Source organism: Phaethon aethereus (assembly GCF_964289735.1).
Source record: "Phaethon aethereus genome assembly, chromosome: 5".
NCBI classification, from domain to species: Eukaryota; Metazoa; Chordata; class Aves; order Phaethontiformes; family Phaethontidae; genus Phaethon; species Phaethon aethereus.
Genome location: NC_138579.1, coordinates 13,557,720 through 13,579,672, shown reverse-complemented (window position 1 = coordinate 13,579,672; position 21,953 = coordinate 13,557,720). Strand labels below are relative to the sequence as shown.

Here is a 21,953-nt window from a genome sequence, read left to right as displayed (position 1 = left end):
GACATTTTTGCTTGTTTGTTATTCAGAGCCTTCTTAGTGGCTAAAGCTACTATGTTTTGAAAAAAAAATATGCGTAAGGCGTGCATTTGTCTTGCCCACTCGTGGGTCTTCTTCCTCAGTCCACCATCTGTCATGTTCTATTACCTACTACAGGGCAAGGACTCTTAAGGTCATTCCAGTCTTGTAATCTTAAGCTAGTGCTTAGTGATCTTGAGGCATTTTTAATTTACCTTCAGTTAAGTGGAACTAGAATCCTCACATTCAAACTAGAGATTCACACTTGGAGCTGATGGAAAATGGAGAGGTGCCAGGGAACATTGCAGTATCACTAAGATGTCTGGTAGGAATATCAGTAATATGAATATCTCTAAATCCAGCAAAGTTTAAGACCAGAGAAATGATCTGTAGCTGGAAAAACCGATTGAGAACGGAGATAAAGTTTGTTAATTTGAGCCAATGTATCAAACAAGAAATTTAATAAAAAGAAGCATATGGTCAACCTAATGCCATTAGGTTGGGTTACATTACTTTCTTAAAATTCCAGTGTCATTATCCTGCAAGATTATGGGGTTTTTTTATTATTTTTACTGTGGCATTTTGAGTGAAGGTTGAAATGCTGGAATGCCTCCAAGACATGCTCAGCGATTGCTGTTTTTTAAAAACTTTTCTCTGGAGTGGAACCTGGTGCATTACATGTAAATCTTGGCTGAATTACCTGTCTATCCAGGGAATGAATGAGGGTAGCATTCCCTTGAATGGGAATGCTGGTTAGAGCTAGTCAGTTCCTAAACCTCTGACTTTCTTCAGACCTCGGATAGCTTGCCCACATGATGGGGACAGGGGCTGCCGTTCATTAGCTCCAGAGCCTAGAACCAGTTCTAGTGACGAAAGTTACATACAAGATTGTTGAAGGAAACAAGTACTGCTTAACCTTAGAGTTGTGTTGATGGTAGTGTCCATATTTTACTATGCTATTTCCTTAATTTTCTCAAGATTTATGAGACCTTGGCTCACTTTCCATCCTGGTCAGAGAGAGTTGCAACTCATACCTCCTAACTCTGAGTGCTCTTAACATTAGTTTTAAAATAAAAGCAGCCAAAGCATGACTATATACTGGTAGTTGGGACAAGCAGTTAAGAACAAAGTGCCCAGTCCTAGCTGCTGGAAGTCTTTCGGGATTTTATATACAATATAAAATACACAAAAATATAATGGCAGACCAAACTAAAACCAAGGTCTCTACCTAGGTCTTACCTTTTTTCTACAAAGAATTCAACTTCTAGAGCTGTAATGTTGAGGCTATATACAGCTTCACTTGATAGCATTCCAGCTGGAAAATCAGTGCATTGCATTCCTATGGATGAGCTTGATTTCCCCCACCCTGCCCAGATTGTTAGAAGGGGTTGGGATTAAAAAAGTGATGCTAATAGAAAAGAAACAAATTGTAAACTAAATACAATTCTGAAACTGGGGTTGGAACTGATCAAGCATTCTTTAGCCATCTCTCCAAGTGAATGCTTTCCCTTGCTCAGAAAGTGTGCAAGAAGTAAATGAGCTGATTAAGAGGTTATAAGCTTGTGTTTCAAAGATAAAAGATCCTGTCCTAGCACAGCTAGCAGAATGGTTTGAAAGAGGAATTCTTATTATTAGAAGAACTTAGAGAAATCTGAGAGAAGTATAAAGCTTGCAAGAGGATTGGTAAATCTGGATCACAAGGCAGGAAAAGGATTAACTAAAGATTAGGGTATTGCAGAAAGAAAGCTAGGTAGCATTTTTGCATCAGTCTTCGAGAGGACACTGGAAAGACAGTTATGCATCCCTTGCTGAGTACCATCAGAAATTAATGCTGAAACAAGAGGGTTTAGTTATCAGTTAAAAAAAAAAAAGGCAAATCAAGGGGACAACTTAGTTTATTTTTTAAATCAAATTTCAGAAGTGTGGAACTATGTAAACATCTATACAGTTTCAATGAAAATAAGGTTTATGCCAGAGGTTAGCAGTGTAGCAGAATGTCCATACTGAAGAGGTGATGGAACAACTGAGGAAAGTAGACCAGGAATTTTTTTCTGTACCAGATTGTGAGCATTTTTAGTGAATACTCTTTTCTACAATAAAATTTGACCACCAGTGGCTTAGTAACTTTTTGAACATGCTAGTAAATCAATGGCTGAGTACAGGTCAATTCGTTTCTATAAGGAGTTTTTTATAGAAGAACATGAATAAACATCATTGATCTAATAGGCAAATTTGGGTAGGTGAGACAGGCATGGGAACTATATAAAGACACTATATAAAGTTTATATAAAAACTATATAAACTTTATATAAACTATATAAAGTTTAAAGATACTTTGATAGGAATACTGTGTGGTTTTCAGGCAGCATCAGTAAATTAACACAGCAGAACCTTAAACTTTCAGATATATGAATAGTGCAAGTAATTAGAAGCATGGAAAAAACTTAAAATCATTTATCTTAACATGTAGAAACATACAAAATGAAGTGAGATGATAGATCATAATTTTTTTTTTTAAATGTTATCAGGTGATAATTGTGGTGGTAATGCCATGATTGCTAATAGCTTACTTAGTTTCCTAATTTTTCCTCTTAGCAAAAAAATGAACTGGGTAGCTGGCGGGGTAAAGAGGAGAAAGTATATACTTTTTCCCATATGTTTTTTATTTCCTTTCCCATAAGTGAACATACTGATGTGCAAGAAATATTTTTAAGTAATTGTTTAGTAATTAATATTTTTGGCCAACTTTGTTCTATTTTTATTTCAGGCACAGAAAGATCAGAAAAAAGATCGTCCTCTTGTGCGACGCAAGTCAGAACTGCCTCAGGATATCTATACCATGAAAGCCTTGGAATCACATTGCAGAGCTGATGAATTAATATCACATGATGGGCATTAAACTATTACAGTGAAATATTATTTTGGAGGCTAATTTTTTTTTTCTGGACTCAGTTCTACAGTAGAACTTACTTTTTTTGTGCCATACCAATCAGTTACACACAAAGTCAAAGCTTTCTTCAGCCCAGTTCTGTAGGCAATAAATAGAGTATGCAGCTCAAGATCAGTAGTTCAAACAATGGTAAATTACCCAATTCCATATGCAGAATATTGGGTTGACTATAATCGAGTGGACACAATTTCCTGGAGGTGTTATTGTACCAGCTAGCTGATAACATGCAGTTTTATAGTCACATTTGAGGAGAGCATTCTATAAACTCTTCCCATCTAAATAAGTAAATGAACAATAGTTGGTACTAATGATAAATGTGTGTTTTCAAAAGTAAAATTATTTCAAATTTAAGTATTAAACTTTTTCTAGGATTTCTCAACTTTACCATTGTTTCCACATTATTGCTGTCTTGTAATATACCAGCAGTTTTGAAAATACAGCTATTCTTTCATATTATGAAACATGGCTTATAAACTGGTAACTTTCTTGACAATCCTCAATCATCATTCCTTTCTAAGAATTCTGTAAATTTATTTCTCCTTTACTTGGGATAAAGATATATATATCTATATATACACCATGTCCTAATACTTTATGTGTATTTAAAGCCATATTTTCCAGTCTTTAGTGTATAATACGGCACTAGTATTCCAGATATGAACTGGTAGAAGAATTTTTCCTAAAATGAAAATTTGTTTACTATGACTGGGAGTAGACTGCATATAAAATTTCATTTTAAGGTTTTTCGAGTCAATAAAATACTCTTTCACTGTTTGCTCCCTTATCTGAGCTTTTAATACTCAGCATTTCTCTTGGGCTCTAGGAGTTCAATATTCTGTGGCAGATATTATGCGTGATTTCAGTTGCTTCAGTTTTTAGCTGAAAGATGAACACAACCTTTCAGGAAACACAGCATCACAAGTTTATTAAAATAAGAAAAAGAACAGACCCTTGAATTCCATTCTGCTTCTTTTTAAATGAGTCTAAGAGCTGAGGAGATAGTGACCATAATTCTACCATGAAAATATTTTTTTTTGTTGTTGTAAAGAGCACATGTGCTGCAAGTACACCTCACAAGTGAACTGAAAATGCATCTGAGTTGCTGATGATCTTCAAATGCTGCTATATATTCCACAAGATTACTTGCATGTAATGAGCTTTTTGTTGTAGATGGAAAAGCACGGGAGGAAAATCTCTTTTAAAATATGTGCTTTGTCTTCAATATTTGATTTCTCTCAGGGTGGCCAGTATTTTGACTTACTTATCCTGCTTACAAGCTGTTTGAAATGTGTTCTGCTATTCTAAATGGGTGATTAGTTTCTTTTGTCTCTGGCAGTAACATGATATAACTTAATGTTTAATGTCTTGATGCATAAAGAGATAAAAACGTGGCCTCTTTAAAAATAGTTCTGTTTTTACTTTTTAAGGAAGTATAGCATCTCCTGCATCCATGGGAAAAAAGTGTGCAAAGCAGACATTCATAGTAACCTTGTGCAGATGTAGTGCCTGCTGTTTGTTGGTTGCATTTAGCATTCAATTTCCAATATTAGTTATGTTGTCTATTGGAAGAAAATTGTGGGTGGTAAATATTGGCTTAAAACAACTAAATTTAAATACCAACCCAACCTTTAAGTGGAATGTCCACTGTGTCTGAGAACATTTCCTGCAAAACTTGAAAAAGAATATGCTTTACCATTAGGATAAACTATATTAAAACAGTTTAAAGATGCCTTCTCCTTTTGAGGGAAAAAGGGTGCTTTTTTAATTGTGTAGAGCAATGTCTATGTATTTTGATATACCATTGTTTGAACTTCCATCTTTAGCTGGTAGATTATCAGTTACCTTTGATTTTGGGTGTTCAGTATGTTTGTGCAAGAGGTTGCTGAAAGGAATTATTCTTATGTTACCCAAGGAAAAAAAACAAACCTGTATATCAATGTTTGATTGATTGTGTGATGCTCAGTGTATAAGAACATCTTTCACTGTCTAGATTTTATTTCTGTTCTTTATTGAAGATAAGCACTCACCAAAAAGGGAAGTATTATGGTATTTTTAAAGGCTTAAAGTTCACCATAAATTCATATTTGAAGTTTTGGGCCACTGAACATTTGCTTAGGCAATATTCCAAAATCTATCGCCACTAATGGTTTAGCATGTTAATTAAAAATATTTATATACTTCTTATCCTCTACTAAACCATTCTAAAACTAATACATCCGAAAAGTTAAAGTAGTATTTTGGTGACTGTTGTTCTTCATAAAGTTCTGTGTCTCACACCTTCCCCGTTTTCCAAAATCAAACCTGTACATCAGGAATGTCAAAAGTAATATTACAAGTGTCTTTTTAGTGTGGCTTTAGTATGGCTTCATTTTAATATTGTACATACATTGTACCTTGTTTTATGGTAATAAGTAATAAAAATGTAGACTTCATATTTTGTACAGAATCGTCCTATGTACAGAATAAAAAGTTCCTAGATACAGCAAAAATAGGTAAGTGGCACAATTATTTTTCATTAGACAATATCTGTAACATGCGTTAGTGGAATGTTAAGTTCAAATGTACCTACATATTTTTTAACATTTTGTAATTCAATTTTTTGTTCTGGCATTGTTTCTGAAGAACTTCATACACCTGCCATTTAATATGCTTTTATCTAATTTTAAAACTTTAAAAAAAAAATGGTGTACTATATGGACAAATAAAGAAAATGTGAATTTTACTTGCTCATTATGAAACTAAATTTAGCAGAGGGTGTTGGGGTGTGTTCACATTATCATTGTTTGGAGAATCAGCTGTACAAATGAATTTAATATCATTAATTTCAGAAAATCAAAACAAAATACTATGGAAAGGCCATTTCTAAAAAAGAAATAATGGATATTCAAAGAAAAAGCAGACTTAATTTTTAAAACAACTATTAGTACTGAAAGGAATGTGATAAATCTCCAATCTACAAATACGAAAGATGCACCTTTCATACCATAGTGTTTTTCCCTGTAACACTTCACTTGAGTCAAACGCTTCAATTGACAGGCTTCAAGCAAAGTAGCCATAAAATCAGGGAGTATAGTGTGGTAGGTGGTATGTGGTCAGGTGGCAAGGATGTAGGAAAAAAATCAAGTCTGCAGTAGGAATTGTCTTCCCTCTGGAATCCATAAAACTCTTCAAAAGAACTATGGAAATTACTTACATAAAGTTGACCTTCAATAAGTGGTGGGTCTTGGGGGCAGTTGGGAGGGAGGGATATAAGCCTGGGATCAATATCAAACTACTGACTTGAGTGGCAAATGTAAGATTTGAGTTATGAATGAAGCCTTTGCATACTGAAAGTTTCTGCATGATCTCAGAAGTAAATTTGCCACATATACTCCCAAGCTTAATTGTGAATCAAAAACTAGATACTGAAAAAATTGAGGATTCAGTCATTCAGTTTACAAAATTGGGGCCAAATACCTCACAAAATACAAGGTTTTGAAATACAGTAGTGACATTTTTGCTATATAACTATCTTATTGAGTTGCAAACATGTTCAGGAAGTGACCTTTAATCCTTTCTCTTTAAGGGAATTAAGCTTAGGGGCTTTGACCAACAGCCTCTTTCGGCATTGCTTGCTTGGTTTGGCTTTTTAGAAGTGGAAAGGATGATGCTGGTGTAGCACAAGTATGCTTGTGTTTGGAGATTTGTTGGTTTGCTTTATGGAAACCATTTTAGTACCTTACAAATGTACTTAGAGCAGATAACCTGGAATCCCTGTTCTGGATCCCGTTGTGGACCACCCACCTTAAAGTGGAGCATTTCTGCTCTTTGGATCTTGTCCTTACTGTGCGTGACGATTGCGGAGGTTCTGACTGCATATAGCTGGTTAAGAAATGCCATTCTGATTACCATATCACTGTCTCCCTGGATTATAGTTTCTTTTACGTGATGAGACTTGGCTTGAGCTGTCTTCACCTTATGAAATAAGACTTCAATGTAGTTAAAAATTTTGTATGAAAAATTTCCCAAGAGAGAATTTACTGTGGAGCTAAAGAAGGAAACACGTTATTCCTTCACATAATTGAAGAGCAGCATGACTGCAGCTGGCTTTCCCTGAGCCCAGTCATGTTGGGACTGTATTCACTCCTGCACAAGCGGAGGACTGTACACACAAAGCATGACATTCCGTAAGCGTTTATCGTGCTGAGGGGAGAGGGCTTCCACTCTTTTGCTACAAGGGTGGGAAGGTTATGCATGTAAATGCCTCAAGCTCTTTCAAGCATTTTTGTGATCCAGAAGATGACGCTAAGAGGGTTCATGCTAGCATGAAGACTTTGCCATAGTAATTTTTCTAGTACTCTGGATGTAGAATTAGAGATGCAAGAGGATTAGAGATGGGAAAGCAAGCAGTTTGCTCTGATTGTTGTTTAGATTTTTTGCTTTTTGGGGGGGGTCTCAAATACTACTGAATTATTATTAAATATAGGAAGAAGACATCTTTTTTTCTTTATGGTTTTGTTTTGCTTTGGGGTTTTTTTGGTTAGTTGGTTGTGGTGTTTTCCCTGAAGTTGTCTCTTTTATAACTTATGCAAAAGGTTTTCTTCATACATATGTTGTATGGCATTTGCCAGGAGCAAATCTTGTCTGTCTTGACAAGTCCTAGTTCTCATGCTGATTCTCTGAAGTTACTTTTAGTTAAATTTTAGAGGAAATGTGTCATATTGTCAGTCTTGCCTTTTGGATGGCTGATTTCAATGGCTTCTTGCATACCTGTGTCCTTTGTGTATCCAAGAAAAGGACATCCATAACTAACTAGAGGTACGTCAAGGCAAACTGTTTTTTTCACACTGATGGGGCAAGCTACAGCCTTTTCTCTCCATAGGCTTTAAGTGAACATGAGAAATTTTGTAAAAAGCTGGTTTATATTTGTTTCTATGTCCATTAGGTTAATTTACCTCATCTTCCTCCTGCCCCCTTTGTATTCTTTTAATCACTTCAGGCTTACTTACTGTGCCAAAGTGTCTTACCTACACTGTTAGTGTAGTCTGTACCTACACTTTTAGTTGCAAGTAGCCTAGTGTTTAAATATTAGAATCCTAGAATTGTTCTTCATACCATAAAGTCTTGTTGCACATGGAGTATTTCTCGTTTTAAAACTTACAGTAAGATGAGACTTGTCGGGGGTTGTGAGCCTACGTTCTCTGCAATTCAGCAGCAATGTATATAAATAATTACTTGAATTCTTATTTGCTATCTCTGTCCTGCTTTCTTCTCTTTACTTTCTGAATTATTTTTTCCTGGCAGCAATTTTACAGTAGTGAGTATTGTGTCTTGCTTTGTAAGCCACAAAAATTTGTGGCATTTTGGTGCAGCAGCTGATGGCTGTTTTAGAAGAATGAGCACACTAGTACTTGGAACAATAGCTTGAGCTAACCTCCTAAGAGATGCCAAGTTACACTCGTGATGTATCTAGCTTGCTTAAGAGTATTATCAACATCCTGAAGGATGTTAATTTAACCTGTGTATTTTGGATGCTTGGCCTGTACTGACACTTACTACATGGTTGTAAGTAGTAGATAATTCTCCTCCCATTGGAAAGCAGTCAAGCAGGACCAGATATGGGGTGGCCTTGGTGGAATTCAGACAGCCTAGCAAAGATAGCTTTTTTCATATGAAACGTAATCCTAAAACATAACCTGCATGTAGAAGAATGATAGGGTGTGAGCAAACTGGACTTTGGAAATAGGGGAGTGTTGTATTAAATGCTATCTCACTAACTCAGTATTCTGTAGAATATTCAGATGAGTATTTACCACTATTTTTCTTAATCAAAACTAAAATTTACCTTTCTAATAAGAAGCTTTTCGGGGAGGTGAAAATTAAATGGTTTTGACTGGTTTTCAGTGAATCGCCTCTACCAGTTCTGGTGCTTGTGGTTGACACTTGGTTGCTGAACAAATCACTTTCCTTCCAGACAAGAGATCTCTATTATTTAAGAAATCTGTGGTTTTTTCAAAGTTAAACTGGACTCCTAAAACCCTTAGGAGCCTACTTGAGCATAGGCACTCTTTTCCCCTCCCCAGTAGAAATGGAGGAGCTGGGGAATGTGGCTGGGCTTTCTGGATTCCTGGTATCCTAGCTGGACATAGACGCTTTAATGCTGAGTTACATTTGTGTAGGGGCTTACAGGTGAGGACCTCCCTTGTCAGGCAGGACATCCTACCCCAGCATCCTTATTTCTTGTGCAGTACATCTGAACACATCCTGGGCCTGAGGGTCTCTGTGCATCCACCTGAGGAAATGCATGTGGGCTTTGGAGGCAGTTTTGTATAGTTCGTTTGCTTGTTTTTTGGGTGACATCCCTTCCTCCATCTCTGCAGGAACAAAAACTAGAGGTTTTAGTCTGTGGGTCTGTACTTTTTTGGGAGTCAAGGGAGTTGCTCTGGAACTTCACCACCACCTCCCTTCTCCCAGGCACAGTCCTGGCACCAGACAGGATCAGGGGAGGGAGGGAACTAGTCTGGGCAAAGAGGAACAGATTGGCCCTCCCGGTGGCAGTGAGCTAAACTCAAATACCTTCGGTCAGTTAAACATCGACACGGGGAGAGGGCAAGCATGTATGTGGCAGCTGTAAAAGCTTTAAGGCTTTTTAAAAATTAGGTTCTGAAGCAAAAGCCCCTTTTTACCGCTGTGCTTCACTCCCTCCTGGGTTTTTGGGAGTCTCACAAAAGCCTGGGCTTAATGGTTGATTAAACTGAATAGCAGGGCCGGCTGGGTATATGCAGTGCCCGAGGTACAAGGGGAGGGAGGTGCTCTTCACTGAGAAGCCGTGCCGGTGCTTTCTGGACGGAAAAATGTCGTTTGTACCACCTGTTCTTAGGGCATGCGGGTTTATTTTTCACATGAAACAAACATTTTTCCTCTTTGGACAAATGAGGCCCTGGCCTGCTTTATTTTCCAGGTGACGGGGCGGCAGTAGCAGAGCACGTCTCACCGCCGGGGAGGGCGGCGGGGCGGAGCGGGCTTCTCCCCCTGCCCTTGCCGCTCACCCACTGCTCGGTGCTCCCTAAAGAAATTACTGGAATTAAACGCTTGTTAAATACGGCGGGGCCGGGGAAAGGCCCGCTGCCCAGGCGGGGCTGCAGGAGGCTGCCCCGGCCCTCCGCCCTGCCGGGGAGGCACCGCCCTCTCCGCCCTCTCTCCGGGTGCCGCGGGGCCACCGCCCCACGCCCGCGGCACCGCCCTGAGGCTGCCGGGGGCGGGCGGGACCGCGCGGCACGGCGGGAGCTGGCACCGCCCCTCGGGCCCGGCGGCGGGGGGCGGGGCGGACTGCCTTTCCCAGCTTCCCCTGCGGCGGCGAGCCGTCGCTGGCAGCGCGGTGGGCGGGCGTGCCAGCGCTGGGGCGGCGGCTGAGCGGGCGGAGCGCGGCGCGCCTGGTCGTGTCCCTGCCTCGGCATGTCCGACTCCGGCGGCGGTGGGGGCGGCGGCCCCGGCGGCGAGGAAGGCGGCATGGAGGTGTCGGGCTCGGCAGTGCAGAATGTGGCCGACGTGTCGGTGCTGCAGAAGCACCTGCGCAAGCTGGTGCCGCTGCTGCTGGAGGACGGCGGCGAAGCCCCGGCGGTGCTGGAGGCGGCGTTGGAGGAGAAGGGCGCCGTGGAGCATATGCGCAAGTTCCTCTCCGACCCGCAGGTCCACACGGTTCTGGTGGAGCGCTCCACCCTCAAAGGTGAGGCGAGAGCCAGGCAGCCGTTGCGCTGTCAAAATGGCGCCGGCGCTCGCCGCTGCCGGCCTCCAGCCGCCGCCCTGCCGCGGGCTGGGAGGGGCGCGCCGCTGCCGCGCTCCTCCGCCCGCCCCGGGGTCTGCGGGCGCTCCCCGCCTCAACTAAGGCCCCGGCCGGGGGTGGGAGATCCAGGGAAAGGCGCTCTGCCGCCGCGCCTCTTCGCGGGGCTCGGTGTTCGTCAAGGGCGGTGGCCGCAAGGGCCCGCGTTAGCGGGCGGACCCCGCGCTGCCTGCCGCTGGGCCTCACGTCCCCCGTTGTTCTTTGTTCACCGGATGCGGGGCCGACGGTGCTGGGGGTGGGCTCGGGGTAGATGCGCGGCTACGCTGAGGGCTGGACGTGGGTGCAAGTGCTTTGTGAGCTGCGACTGTAGCCTCTCCCGTGTGGAGAGGCACCGAAAGTGCTTCGTCAGTAGGCTGTGGGCAATTCCTCCTGCGGCCTCCTTTCTGCTGGGGAAATGATCTCTTTCTTGGCAAGGCAGGCAGCCGGTCTAAAGCAGAACAAAAAAAAACCAACCCGTAACCCTGGAGAAAAGGGGGGAAAAAAACAATCTTGGATCAGCCTGTAAAAAGCGTTATTCCACGGTTAATTAGCGAGACGCTGAAGTTCGTAAATCAAGATGCAGACCTTGCAGTGTCTTTGTTTAATTAGCAAAGCCTGGTGGCCGTGCTGCTTGTAAAGTGTTCTCAGAAACCTCATCAAATTCTGCATTAAACACTAACAGCTAGGTTGACACTCTGACTTGAGAAACATCTTTGTTACTGACATACTGCTGGTGCTGACTCTCTATTTTGAAAATGACTTGTCACAGAACGCAGCCTAATGAACAATAATAAAATACCACTGGGCTTCATTAATAACACAGACTTCTACTATTAAACAAGACCCCCAGTCTGTATATGGCTACATGCCTGCCAGTCTGAGCTTCCAAAATTTTAATCTTAAACTTCTGGATCTCTACTGTTGGTAGAGATCTCTACTGATCTCTGTGCTGTTGGTTCAGTCCCTGTAGATGTATATCAAATCTTAATATAGTCATAGATCATACTTCGCTATTTAACATGTCAATAGCCACAGCATAAGATGTATGCCCTGCAGTTGCTGCACACTGAGGGAAACATGAAGAAAGTTCTTCCACTGGTTGTCTATTCACTGCGAACTTAAGATGTTGCTGAAAATATCCTGTCTTTGTTTATCTTATGCCTGTTTCCGCTGATTATTCTCCTCCTTCCCCTTTCAAAGGTTGAGACTTCTTTTTCAGCAGGGATAGCAGTAGAATTTTCCAGAGAAGCAAAAAAGAACAACAGTCTTTAAGAATTCATGACAGAATGTTTAACAAGATTTAAAGAAAATCCATTGGATTAGTTAGTAGGCTATGCAAATGATTTTTAAATGTCTTATAGCTGTCTCATGAGGTTGGTTATACTTAGTTTGGGTTGGAAGTAATGACAGATACTGTGTGGTCAGTTAGCTCCAGGCTTGATGCATAGATATTGTTATATATGTATGGTTAAAAACAAATTGAGACACTTACTACGTGTTTTAGAAACTAAATACTGATTTACTGTGGACAGAAGGCATTTCCATCAATGTCTTCTGGTGTAGTAGCAGTTATATGGGGAGAGTGGATTTTCTGATTGACAGCCAATCTTCAAACTTAACAGATTCAAAACCTCCAGCAGTATATGGAGGTCTTGTTTTCTCTGACACTATTAAAAGCTAATATTATTGAAACTTCTGCATGGACTAGATAGCATGAAGTAAATTATTGATTACAAATACAATAAAACAGAAGCCGTATTTCTGAGTAATGAAAACTGCTCTGTGGTATCATGAGCTACACTGCCTGCCTACAGCTTTCATAAGGGGTTCCTGTGGTGTCTAGTGCAGTGTTTTTCTGTGACCAGGCTTCTGGTGCTCGGGGTCACAAATGTGACAACCTAAGGCTGTATTTCCTGTGAGGGGCCAAATGAAGTCAGAGCAGGATGAGAGTCCACCGTAATGTGTCCAGTCAGAGTGTGTCTTTCAACAGGGAGTAACCTGCGCTGAAATCACTGCATTGCAGCACAACTGCCTGCATCCCCAGCAATTACATCATCTGTGATACATTGGCTGTGGTAATGCCTGAGTACTTCCCATGGCTTGGGTCTTTGTTTTGTCAGGAGGTTTTTTTGTTCAGAGGTTTAATTTCCAAATCACATTCAAAGAAAAAAAATCTGAAAATACAAAGCAAGCTTTAAAAGAAAAAAGCAGCTGTTTAGTATACTCACTGAAGTGTAGTTATCCTGGCAGCATATATCTACAAATAAATGCACATTCTGTATTGCAGAAGATTTCTCTCTCAGAATGCGAGTTACAATTTGCTTGTTGTAATGTTTTATTGGTTTTTATAGCAACCTAAAAAAGTAAATGGAGTTCTGTTAAAAAACAATGAACCCACTCTGATGGATATTGCAAAGCTATATTTAATTTAGTTAATTAAGTTGGTATAGAAATTAAAGGTTAGAGAATAGGCTGGTAATAGCAGAACATGGTTGAGAGAGAGTGGCAGATGCCTTAGAAATAAAATATTTCTTACATAGCATATTTTTTGCAGAGGATGTGGGAGATGAAGGAGAAGAGGAAAAAGAGTTCATTTCCTACAGTATCAGCACTGACATTCATTATGGAATAAAATCAAACAGGTAAGTTGGTAAAATAGATCTTGACATTTCTACCCTATGAATGCCAAACCTACACAAGCAGATTTACCTACTTTACCTACAAATTTACCTCCAGTTTACCTAGTGCTTTACGCAGTGTTTTTATCAGATGGGGCCATAGCTTTTCAAGGTCGAGGCTCTGATAAAACAAGGGTGTATCATGAGGCTGAAAGGAATGGACTTAGGACTTCTAGCTCTGAGGTTAAAGTAACAAAGTCTTATTAATTTGGCATATATGCAAATGTAATATACACAACTTGTCTTCAGTAATCTTCGATTATGTCTGACTGTTACATATTTGTCACTTACCTTAATGCATATTTGACTCTGAAGCTTCGTAAGACGTGTGCCCATACTACAGAGTCCTTATTGATTGCTAAGTTTGGCTGATTACTGAAGTAGAGAGATGTATTTATTGGAAGACTTGTGTTCAGGTCTCTTAGGAGAAGGATCATAAGTTATGATGATGCAGGTTAGCATTTGATTCCTGTGACCTAAACTTGCAGTCAGTTTAAAGCTATTTTAACTGGCACTTAAGTTTCAAATGTTTAGTTGGTAACTCTCTTCTCTTCTGCAGCCTGGCATTCATTAAACGTACACCAGTGATTGATGCTGACAAACCAGTGTCTTCCCAACTGCGAGTGCTCACTCTCAGTGAAGATTCTCCGTATGAAACATTACACTCTTTCATTAGCAATGCTGTTGCTCCCTTTTTCAAGTCCTATATCAGAGAATCTGGCAAAGCAGACAGGTAATTCAGTATAAATACTGCACTTCTCTGCAAATGAATTAAAGTAGGTGTTTGACAGAAAAAACCCAACAGTGAGTGTTCAAGGCAAGTCATGTGAAATTGTTTAAGCACACAGTTGCATAGGATGCTGTTGCTGACTCTGGGGAGGTAGTTCAGGTGGCTTAAATGTGTTGTGTATGGTTTTTGGTGTGGCTGCTTATATGGAAACATCTGTGCTTTTTCAGGGATGGAGATAAGATGGCTCCTTCAGTTGAGAAAAAGATTGCAGAACTTGAAATGGGCCTCTTGCATCTGCAGCAGAATATTGAAATTCCAGAGATTAGTCTGCCAATTCATGCAATCATTACTAACGTTGCCAAGCAGTGTTATGAACGTGGAGAAAAACCAAAGGTTACAGATTTTGGTGAGAAGGCTGAGGATCCTTTATTCCTCAATCAGCTACAATCTGGAGTCAACCGCTGGATTAGAGAGATACAAAAGGTAAAAAGACCAAAACGGAAAAAAAACCCCAACCTCCCCCCAGCCAAGTACTAGACCATGTGATGAGAACTTCTATGCAGTACTGCATAACTTCTATGCAGTACTGCATATCTTCTTCACAGTTTAACTGCTGAACTACTGTTCCATGCAGGGTACTCTGAAGATGAGACCAGTTTTCTGAGTCACCAGAGATGCTAGTCTAAACTAGACTAATTCTAATTCTAGACAAGACTAAGCCTACTCTAAATTTAAAGTCTAGTCAAAATTGTTCGGCAAGTAGCCAAGAGCATGACTATTTTATTTCCATTTTAATAGACTCAAGGAACTGGCAGTAACCTTGTGAATTTTTTAATTATTCTTCAAGTCTTTACAGTAGATTGAGGGAAACAGGTCTTGTTTTGTTTTGTTATTTCCCCAGGTGCATCCACAACCACTGCAGAACAGTTGCTCCAGTCCTATCTTGTAATCTCTTGTACTCCTGTGTGTTATTTTTCAAAAGATCTCTGCTGTTCTTCTGCTGTCGCTCCATAATATCATCTCAGATACTACTATGGCTTTTTTTCCTCCATGGGCACAGTAAATACCTATTGCTCATGGAACAGTGGTGCCTTTCCTTACTCCAGAGCATAAAACGTTTATTTTCTTTCCTGGATCACCTGTCATTAACCAGAATACAGACACTGATCAGGAAAGTAGACAGGTGACCTTTTTAGGCTATGCTGAAGATACTACATGAAGGTCCTAAACCCAGCCTTTGGGCCCAATGAAATTAAACTTTGACTTTTGTTGTGCAGCAGTTCCTGCATTTCTCACAGAATGAGTGCCAAAACGGTCTGAGGTTGGATTATTAAAACCTAGTAGATGTTACGTATTTCAATTATATTTAGTAATAGAGCAGGTTTTTACAGTTGAAGCATATAAATTAAATGTTTTTCTCCCTCCCTTCACTTTCTTTCTGTTACTTTTTAAGGTGACCAAATTAGATCGAGATCCTGCATCAGGCACTGCATTACAGGAGATAAGTTTCTGGTTAAATCTGGAACGGGCTCTGTATCGCATTCAGGAAAAACGTGAAAGTCCGGAAGTTCTTCTGACTCTGGATATTCTAAAACACGGCAAACGTTTTCATGCAACTGTCAGCTTTGATACAGACACAGGTAAAATGTCTGTTCAATAAAATTTTTCACAAATGTTCTGTGGAACTAAAGGTGTTATGAAACTTGAGCATTGCGATTCAAAGAACAGCGCTGTTCAGAGTAACCTTGGTCTAGTTAAAGCTACAGGCTTGATTAATGAAATTAAAAGCTATATTCAGAATCTTTTCTATTACATTTAGGTCTAAAACAGGCTCTGGAAACTGTGAATGACTATAATCCACTGATGAAAGACTTTCCACTGAATGACTTGCTGTCTGCTACCGAGCTGGACAAAATAAGGCAGGCCCTTGTTGCAATATTTACCCATTTGAGAAAAATCAGAAACACAAAATACCCAATCCAAAGGGCATTGCGTTTAGTGGAGGCTATTTCAAGAGATCTGAGCTCTCAGCTACTTAAAGTCCTGGGAACCAGAAAATTGATGCATGTTGCCTATGAAGAATTTGAAAAGGTATGTTCATGGTTCTGTGGCACTGGCAGCTGTATTTTTGCATTGAATAATGACTTTAAGAGAAGCATTTCATTTGGGAGCTAAAGTTTCTATTCTAAAACTCTCTTCAGGTAATGGTTGCATGTTTTGAAGTTTTCCAAACCTGGGATGATGAGTATGAGAAGCTACAAGTTCTTCTGAGGGATATTGTGAAAAGAAAAAGGGAAGAGAACCTGAAGATGGTGTGGCGTATCAATCCTGCTCATAGGAAGCTCCAAGGTCGTCTTGATCAAATGAGAAAATTCAGGCGTCAGCATGAGCAACTGAGGGCAGTTATTGTGAGAGTCTTGCGACCTCAGGTAATATTCTTGGTTGTCAACAGACAGAAAATCTGTGTGATTTCTTCAAGAGAGTGTTCAACTTCAGGAGCGTTCACTGTTGCTTTAAAAAGTTACCAACACAAAACTAATGTAACGTTCAGTTTCGCTGTCTGCTTCCAAAAACAATCTAGTTTTGAACCCTTGCTAATACACTTAGCTTTAATTCTGACTTACTTCACATACTACATGACCATGTGTCGTGATTTAACCTGGCAGGTAGCTAAAACAACCACACAGCTGTTCACTTACCACACCACTACCCCAGTGGGATGGGAGAGAGAATTGGAAAACAGTGAGAAAACTTTGTGGATTGAGATAAAGATAGTTTAATAGGATGGGGAGCAAAAAAAAAAGAATAATAATGATAAAAGAATATACCAAACAAGTGATGCACAGCACAGTTGCTCACCACTCCCTGACTGATGCCCAGTTCTTGAGCTGTGGTGCCTTCCTGGCCAGCTCCCCCAGTTTATATACTGAGCATGATGTCATATGGTATGGAATATCCCTTTGGCCAGCCTGAGTCAACTGTCCTGGCTGTGTCCCCTCCCAGCTTCCCATGCACGCCCCCAGCCTTCTCGCTGGCAGGCCAGCATGAGAAGCTGAACAGTCCTTGACTCTTAGCAACAGCTCAAAACATCAGTATATTATCAACATTATTTTCATCCCAAGTCCAAAACACAGCACTGTACTAGGTATCAGGAAGAAAATTAACTTTAATCCCAGCTGAAACCAGAACACTGTGCTCATGTTGCTAGACACAGCAAGTCCAGACTTAACATAGAGGAGATTAAGAAGTGTGTAAATACTTGAGCTTGGCTAAACCACAGTGGAAAATGAGATTATGCTGCACAGTAGTGGAAGTTTGTAGAGTAACTGTATTGCCCCATTCCTAGTGGAAGTTAAATCTGAAACATGACTGAAAGATTGTTAAGGATTTGGTACTACTTTGTAGGGTTTTTGTAATGCTCGTTAGACCAGATTGTGCCTAGCTATTTGTAGGTAAACTTTGAAGCATCCACCTCACCAAACTGTGATTTTTTTAATGCAGGTAACTGCTGTTGCCCAGCAAAATCAAGGAGAAGTAACTGAACCACAGGATATGAAAGTAGCAGAAGTCCTTTTTGATGCTGCAGATGCTAATGCGATTGAAGAAGTTAATCTTGCTTATGAGAATGTTAAGGAAGTAGATGGATTAGATGTTTCCAAAGAAGGTACAGAAGCCTGGGAGGCAGCAATGAAACGATATGATGAAAGAATTGATAGAGTTGAAACAAGAATAACTGCCCGTTTGAGAGACCAGCTTGGTACAGCAAAGAATGCCAATGAAATGTTCAGAATCTTCTCTCGGTTTAATGCCTTGTTTGTCAGACCTCATATTCGCGGTGCTATTCGTGAATATCAAACACAATTGATCCAGCGCGTAAAAGATGATATTGAGTCTCTTCATGACAAATTTAAAGTACAATACCCACAGAGTCAAGCTTGTAAAATGAGTCACGTTCGCGACTTGCCTCCTGTGTCTGGGTCTATAATCTGGGCAAAACAGATTGACAGACAGCTCACCGCTTACATGAAGCGTGTTGAGGATGTCCTTGGCAAAGGGTGGGAGAACCACGTTGAAGGTCAGAAGCTAAAGCAGGATGGAGATAGCTTTCGCATGAAGCTCAACACTCAGGAGATTTTTGATGACTGGGCAAGAAAAGTTCAGCAACGCAATCTTGGTGTGTCTGGTCGTATTTTCACCATTGAAAGCACTCGTGTTAGAGGTCGAACTGGAAATGTCCTGAAATTGAAAGTCAACTTCCTCCCAGAAATAATTACACTTTCAAAAGAAGTCCGAAACCTGAAGTGGCTTGGTTTCCGTGTTCCACTAGCAATTGTCAACAAAGCTCACCAAGCAAACCAGCTCTATCCATTTGCTATTTCTCTCATTGAAAGTGTCCGTACTTACGAACGAACATGTGAGAAAGTAGAAGAGCGTAATACTATCTCACTTCTGGTTGCTGGCTTGAAGAAAGAGGTGCAGGCTTTGATTGCAGAAGGAATTGCACTCGTGTGGGAATCATACAAACTCGATCCATACGTACAACGCTTAGCCGAAACTGTCTTCAGTTTTCAGGAAAAGGTTTGTTTTCTCTTTCAAATTCTGCAAATTTTTTCCGTTTATACTTCAGTAATGTGTGGTTAATCAAGAGTAGAATTGGGTAGCTGATGACCTGTTGGGTAGCTCTTTGGTTAAGTAGCCGATTGAGTTGGCACAAACTGGTCAGCTGAATGGATCTTTTAGTGCTACTAAAATTGATAGATTTGCTGCATCCAAATAAAGAGAAGTAATTAACCATTACTACATGGTTATTGTTGCCTTTATCTAACCTGTCAAACTAAACATCCCATTTTTCCTAAACCATTTTAGGTGGATGATCTGCTCATTATTGAAGAAAAAATAGACCTGGAAGTGAGATCATTGGAAACATGCATGTATGATCATAAGACTTTCTCCGAAATCTTGAACAGGGTTCAGAAAGCTGTGGATGATTTAAATCTTCATTCATATTCAAATTTGCCCATCTGGGTCAATAAGTTGGATATGGAGGTAGGTTTGAGATCAAGGAGTAGTATATATTTGGAGGAAACATTTTAATTAGGTGCAAAATGGTTTTTTTATTATCTTTTCATAGTCACCTGGAGAAAATTCTCTCTCCCCATTCTCTGAAAATTTCAGTGCATTTTTCGGTATGCAGATGATGTAAAACCTGTTTGGCTTTAACTGTTGACTTTTGGGATCAATGAATTCAAGGGGAGTTTTGTCCTTTGAAGAAAAAAGTTTGATACAGCTTGACTGCCTAGAAGGTGCTGGGGAGTGAGGTAGACAAAGGGTGGTGAAAATCTACTATGCCGGTAACAAAGCCTCGTTGCCTTCATATAGTTTGCTTGTGCCTATTGAGTTAAGTTTCAGGTTATTGGACACTAGGCCAACTTCAAAGCAGTTAAAATTGTTTGATTCCATTAAAGTCCATGAGAACAGGAGCAGCTTTGAATTGATACTCAGTGAAAATTTACTGGAACTCTTAAACCCCTTCAATGGCGGAATAAAGGAGCACTTGGTTGCTTGAGGCACCATAGCGTGTCTGGTGTCAGAATATAGCGATAGTGGGGATCTTTATGCAGTGAATATGCAGCTGTTTCCTCCAATGTGGCTTATTTTCTTTAGATTGAAAGAATCTTGGGTGTTCGTTTGCAAGCTGGACTGAGGGCCTGGACCCAGGTTCTTCTTGGACAAGCAGATGACAAAGCAGAAGTTGACATGGATACAGATGCTCCTCAAGTGAGCCATAAGCCTGGGGGAGAACCCAAGATCAAAGTAAGTTTTGTTTTGGGGTTGGTTGGTTGTTTTTTCTTTCTCATTGTCAATTATTTGATACAAGAATTCTATCAGAGGCTTATATGGGAGATATATGGTTCTTTTGCGTCTTGTTTTGGAGGAATGCTTGCCTCATCCCACTTAAGTGCAAGTTGATTTTTCAAAAGAGTGTGCTGCTGCTTGAAGTCCAAAATTCTTGTCTACGTGTAGTATATCTGCCAGTAAAACTTGAGTGCGTTTACTGTTTCTGCAGAACATCGTACATGAACTAAGAATAACCAACCAGGTGATATACTTGAATCCACCAATTGAAGAGTGTAGATACAAACTTTATCAAGAAATGTTTTCTTGGAAGATGGTAATCCTGTCGCTACCAAGAATTCAAAGTCAGAGATACCAGGTAAGTGTACTGAAGCTGTATCTAAGTCTTAGCAATTATTTTCACTTTGCAATTAATTGTGCTCGATTTCTTAGTGAGTTGCTCTAGGACTGAATCTGAATGCCCTAGAAATTCATGTATATTGCATGTATAACTGTGGTTCTTAGGTCGGAGTGCATTACGAGCTGTCTGAGGAGGAGAAATTCTATCGTAACGCATTGACAAGGATGCCTGATGGCCCTGCAGCTCTGGAGGAGTCATACTCTGCTGTCATGGGAATTGTGACTGAAGTGGAGCAGTACGTCAAGGTAGGGGGCTGACATTATGTAATGCTACAGCTAAAATGAACATGGGCTTTTCTCTCAGTTTTCCTGGAGAGTGGGTGGACTTAGGTCTTCTGGAATATACTGGAGAAGTTTTGAATGTTGTTTCTGAAATACCTCAATTAGGTTTGGCTGCAGTACCAGTGTCTGTGGGATATGCAGGCTGAAAACATATACAACCGTCTTGGAGAGGACCTGAATAAGTGGCAAGCCCTTTTAGTTCAGATAAGAAAGGCAAGAGGAACATTTGACAATGCAGAAACCAGAAAGGAATTTGGACCTGTTGTCATAGACTATGGCAAGGTAAGAAATGGTAATTATTGTTTGTGATAAATGCATTAAACTTCAGAATGGTTGATGTGGTGGGTTGACCCTGGCTGGACACCCTGTTCCTATCTAAGTTGCTCTATCGCTCCCCTTCTCAGCTGGACAGGGGAGAGAAAATATAATGAAAATCTTGTGGGTCGAGATGAGGCAGGGAGAGATCATTCAGCAATTAAAGTCACAGGAAAAACAGACTCAACTTGGTGGGAATTAATTTATTGCCAATCAAATCAGAGTAGGATAATGAGAAATAAACCCAAAACGTAAAACACCTTCCCTCCACCCCTCCCTTCTTTCCACGCTCAACTTTACTCCTGATTTTTCTCTGCCTCCTCCCCCACAGGGGCACAGGGGTTAGAGAATGGGGGCTGTGGTCAGTTCATCACACGTTGTGTCTGCCACTCTTTCTTCCTCAGGAGGAGGACTCCTGACACTCTTCCCCTGCTCCAGTGTGGGTCCTTTCCACAGGGTGCAGTCCTTCAGGAACAGACCGCTCCAGTGTGGGTCCCCACAGGGTTACAGGGAGCCTGGGCTCCTCTATCCAGGGAGCCACAGGTCCTGCCAGGAGCCTGCTCCAGCGTGGGATTCCCACGGGGTCACAGGCCTCCCTCAGGCATCCACCTGCTCCAGCCTGGAGTCTTCCACGGGCTGCAGGTGGATATCTGCTCCACTGTAGCCCTTCATGGGCAGCAGGGAGACAGCCAGCCTCACCATGGTCTTCACCATGGGCTGCAGTGGAATCTCTGCTCTGGTGCCTGGAGCACCTCCTTCCCCTCCTTCTGCACTGACCTTGGTGCCTGCAGAGTTGTTTCTCTCACATATTCTCGCTCCTTTCTTTGGCTGCAATTGCTCTTGCTGGGTTTTTTCCCCTTAAATATGTTATCACAGAGGCGCTACCACCATCACTGGTGACCTCAGCCTTGGCTAGCACTGCGTCTGTCT

At 40.9% G+C, this 21,953-nt stretch overlaps 2 protein-coding genes across 5 annotated transcripts in view; both read left to right on the top strand.

Moving 5' to 3' along the window:
• PPP2R5C (protein phosphatase 2 regulatory subunit B'gamma) overlaps nucleotides 1–3,107 on the top strand; it is an 82,452-nt gene extending 79,345 nt beyond the window's left edge. For all 4 annotated transcript variants that reach the window (XM_082000641.1, XM_082000643.1, XM_082000642.1 and 1 more), the window contains one exon: nucleotides 2,783–3,107. In XM_082000641.1, the coding sequence (XP_081856767.1) occupies nucleotides 2,783–2,914 (132 nt within the window). In that variant the 3' untranslated portion in view covers nucleotides 2,915–3,107. The remainder of the gene's footprint in view (nucleotides 1–2,782) is intronic.
• Nucleotides 3,108–10,399: 7,292 nt separating this feature from the next.
• DYNC1H1 (dynein cytoplasmic 1 heavy chain 1) overlaps nucleotides 10,400–21,953 on the top strand; it is a gene marked incomplete at its 5' end in the record, with an annotated part of 48,620 nt that continues 37,066 nt past the window's right edge. The window contains 13 exons of the mRNA XM_081999911.1: nucleotides 10,400–10,670; nucleotides 13,318–13,405; nucleotides 14,001–14,174; nucleotides 14,399–14,654; nucleotides 15,625–15,811; nucleotides 15,991–16,262; nucleotides 16,373–16,600; nucleotides 17,673–18,749; nucleotides 19,038–19,217; nucleotides 19,836–19,985; nucleotides 20,239–20,385; nucleotides 20,532–20,672; nucleotides 20,814–20,990. Coding sequence (XP_081856037.1) covers nucleotides 10,400–10,670; nucleotides 13,318–13,405; nucleotides 14,001–14,174; nucleotides 14,399–14,654; nucleotides 15,625–15,811; nucleotides 15,991–16,262; nucleotides 16,373–16,600; nucleotides 17,673–18,749; nucleotides 19,038–19,217; nucleotides 19,836–19,985; nucleotides 20,239–20,385; nucleotides 20,532–20,672; nucleotides 20,814–20,990 — 3,348 coding nt within the window. The remainder of the gene's footprint in view (nucleotides 10,671–13,317; nucleotides 13,406–14,000; nucleotides 14,175–14,398; nucleotides 14,655–15,624; nucleotides 15,812–15,990; nucleotides 16,263–16,372; nucleotides 16,601–17,672; nucleotides 18,750–19,037; nucleotides 19,218–19,835; nucleotides 19,986–20,238; nucleotides 20,386–20,531; nucleotides 20,673–20,813; nucleotides 20,991–21,953) is intronic.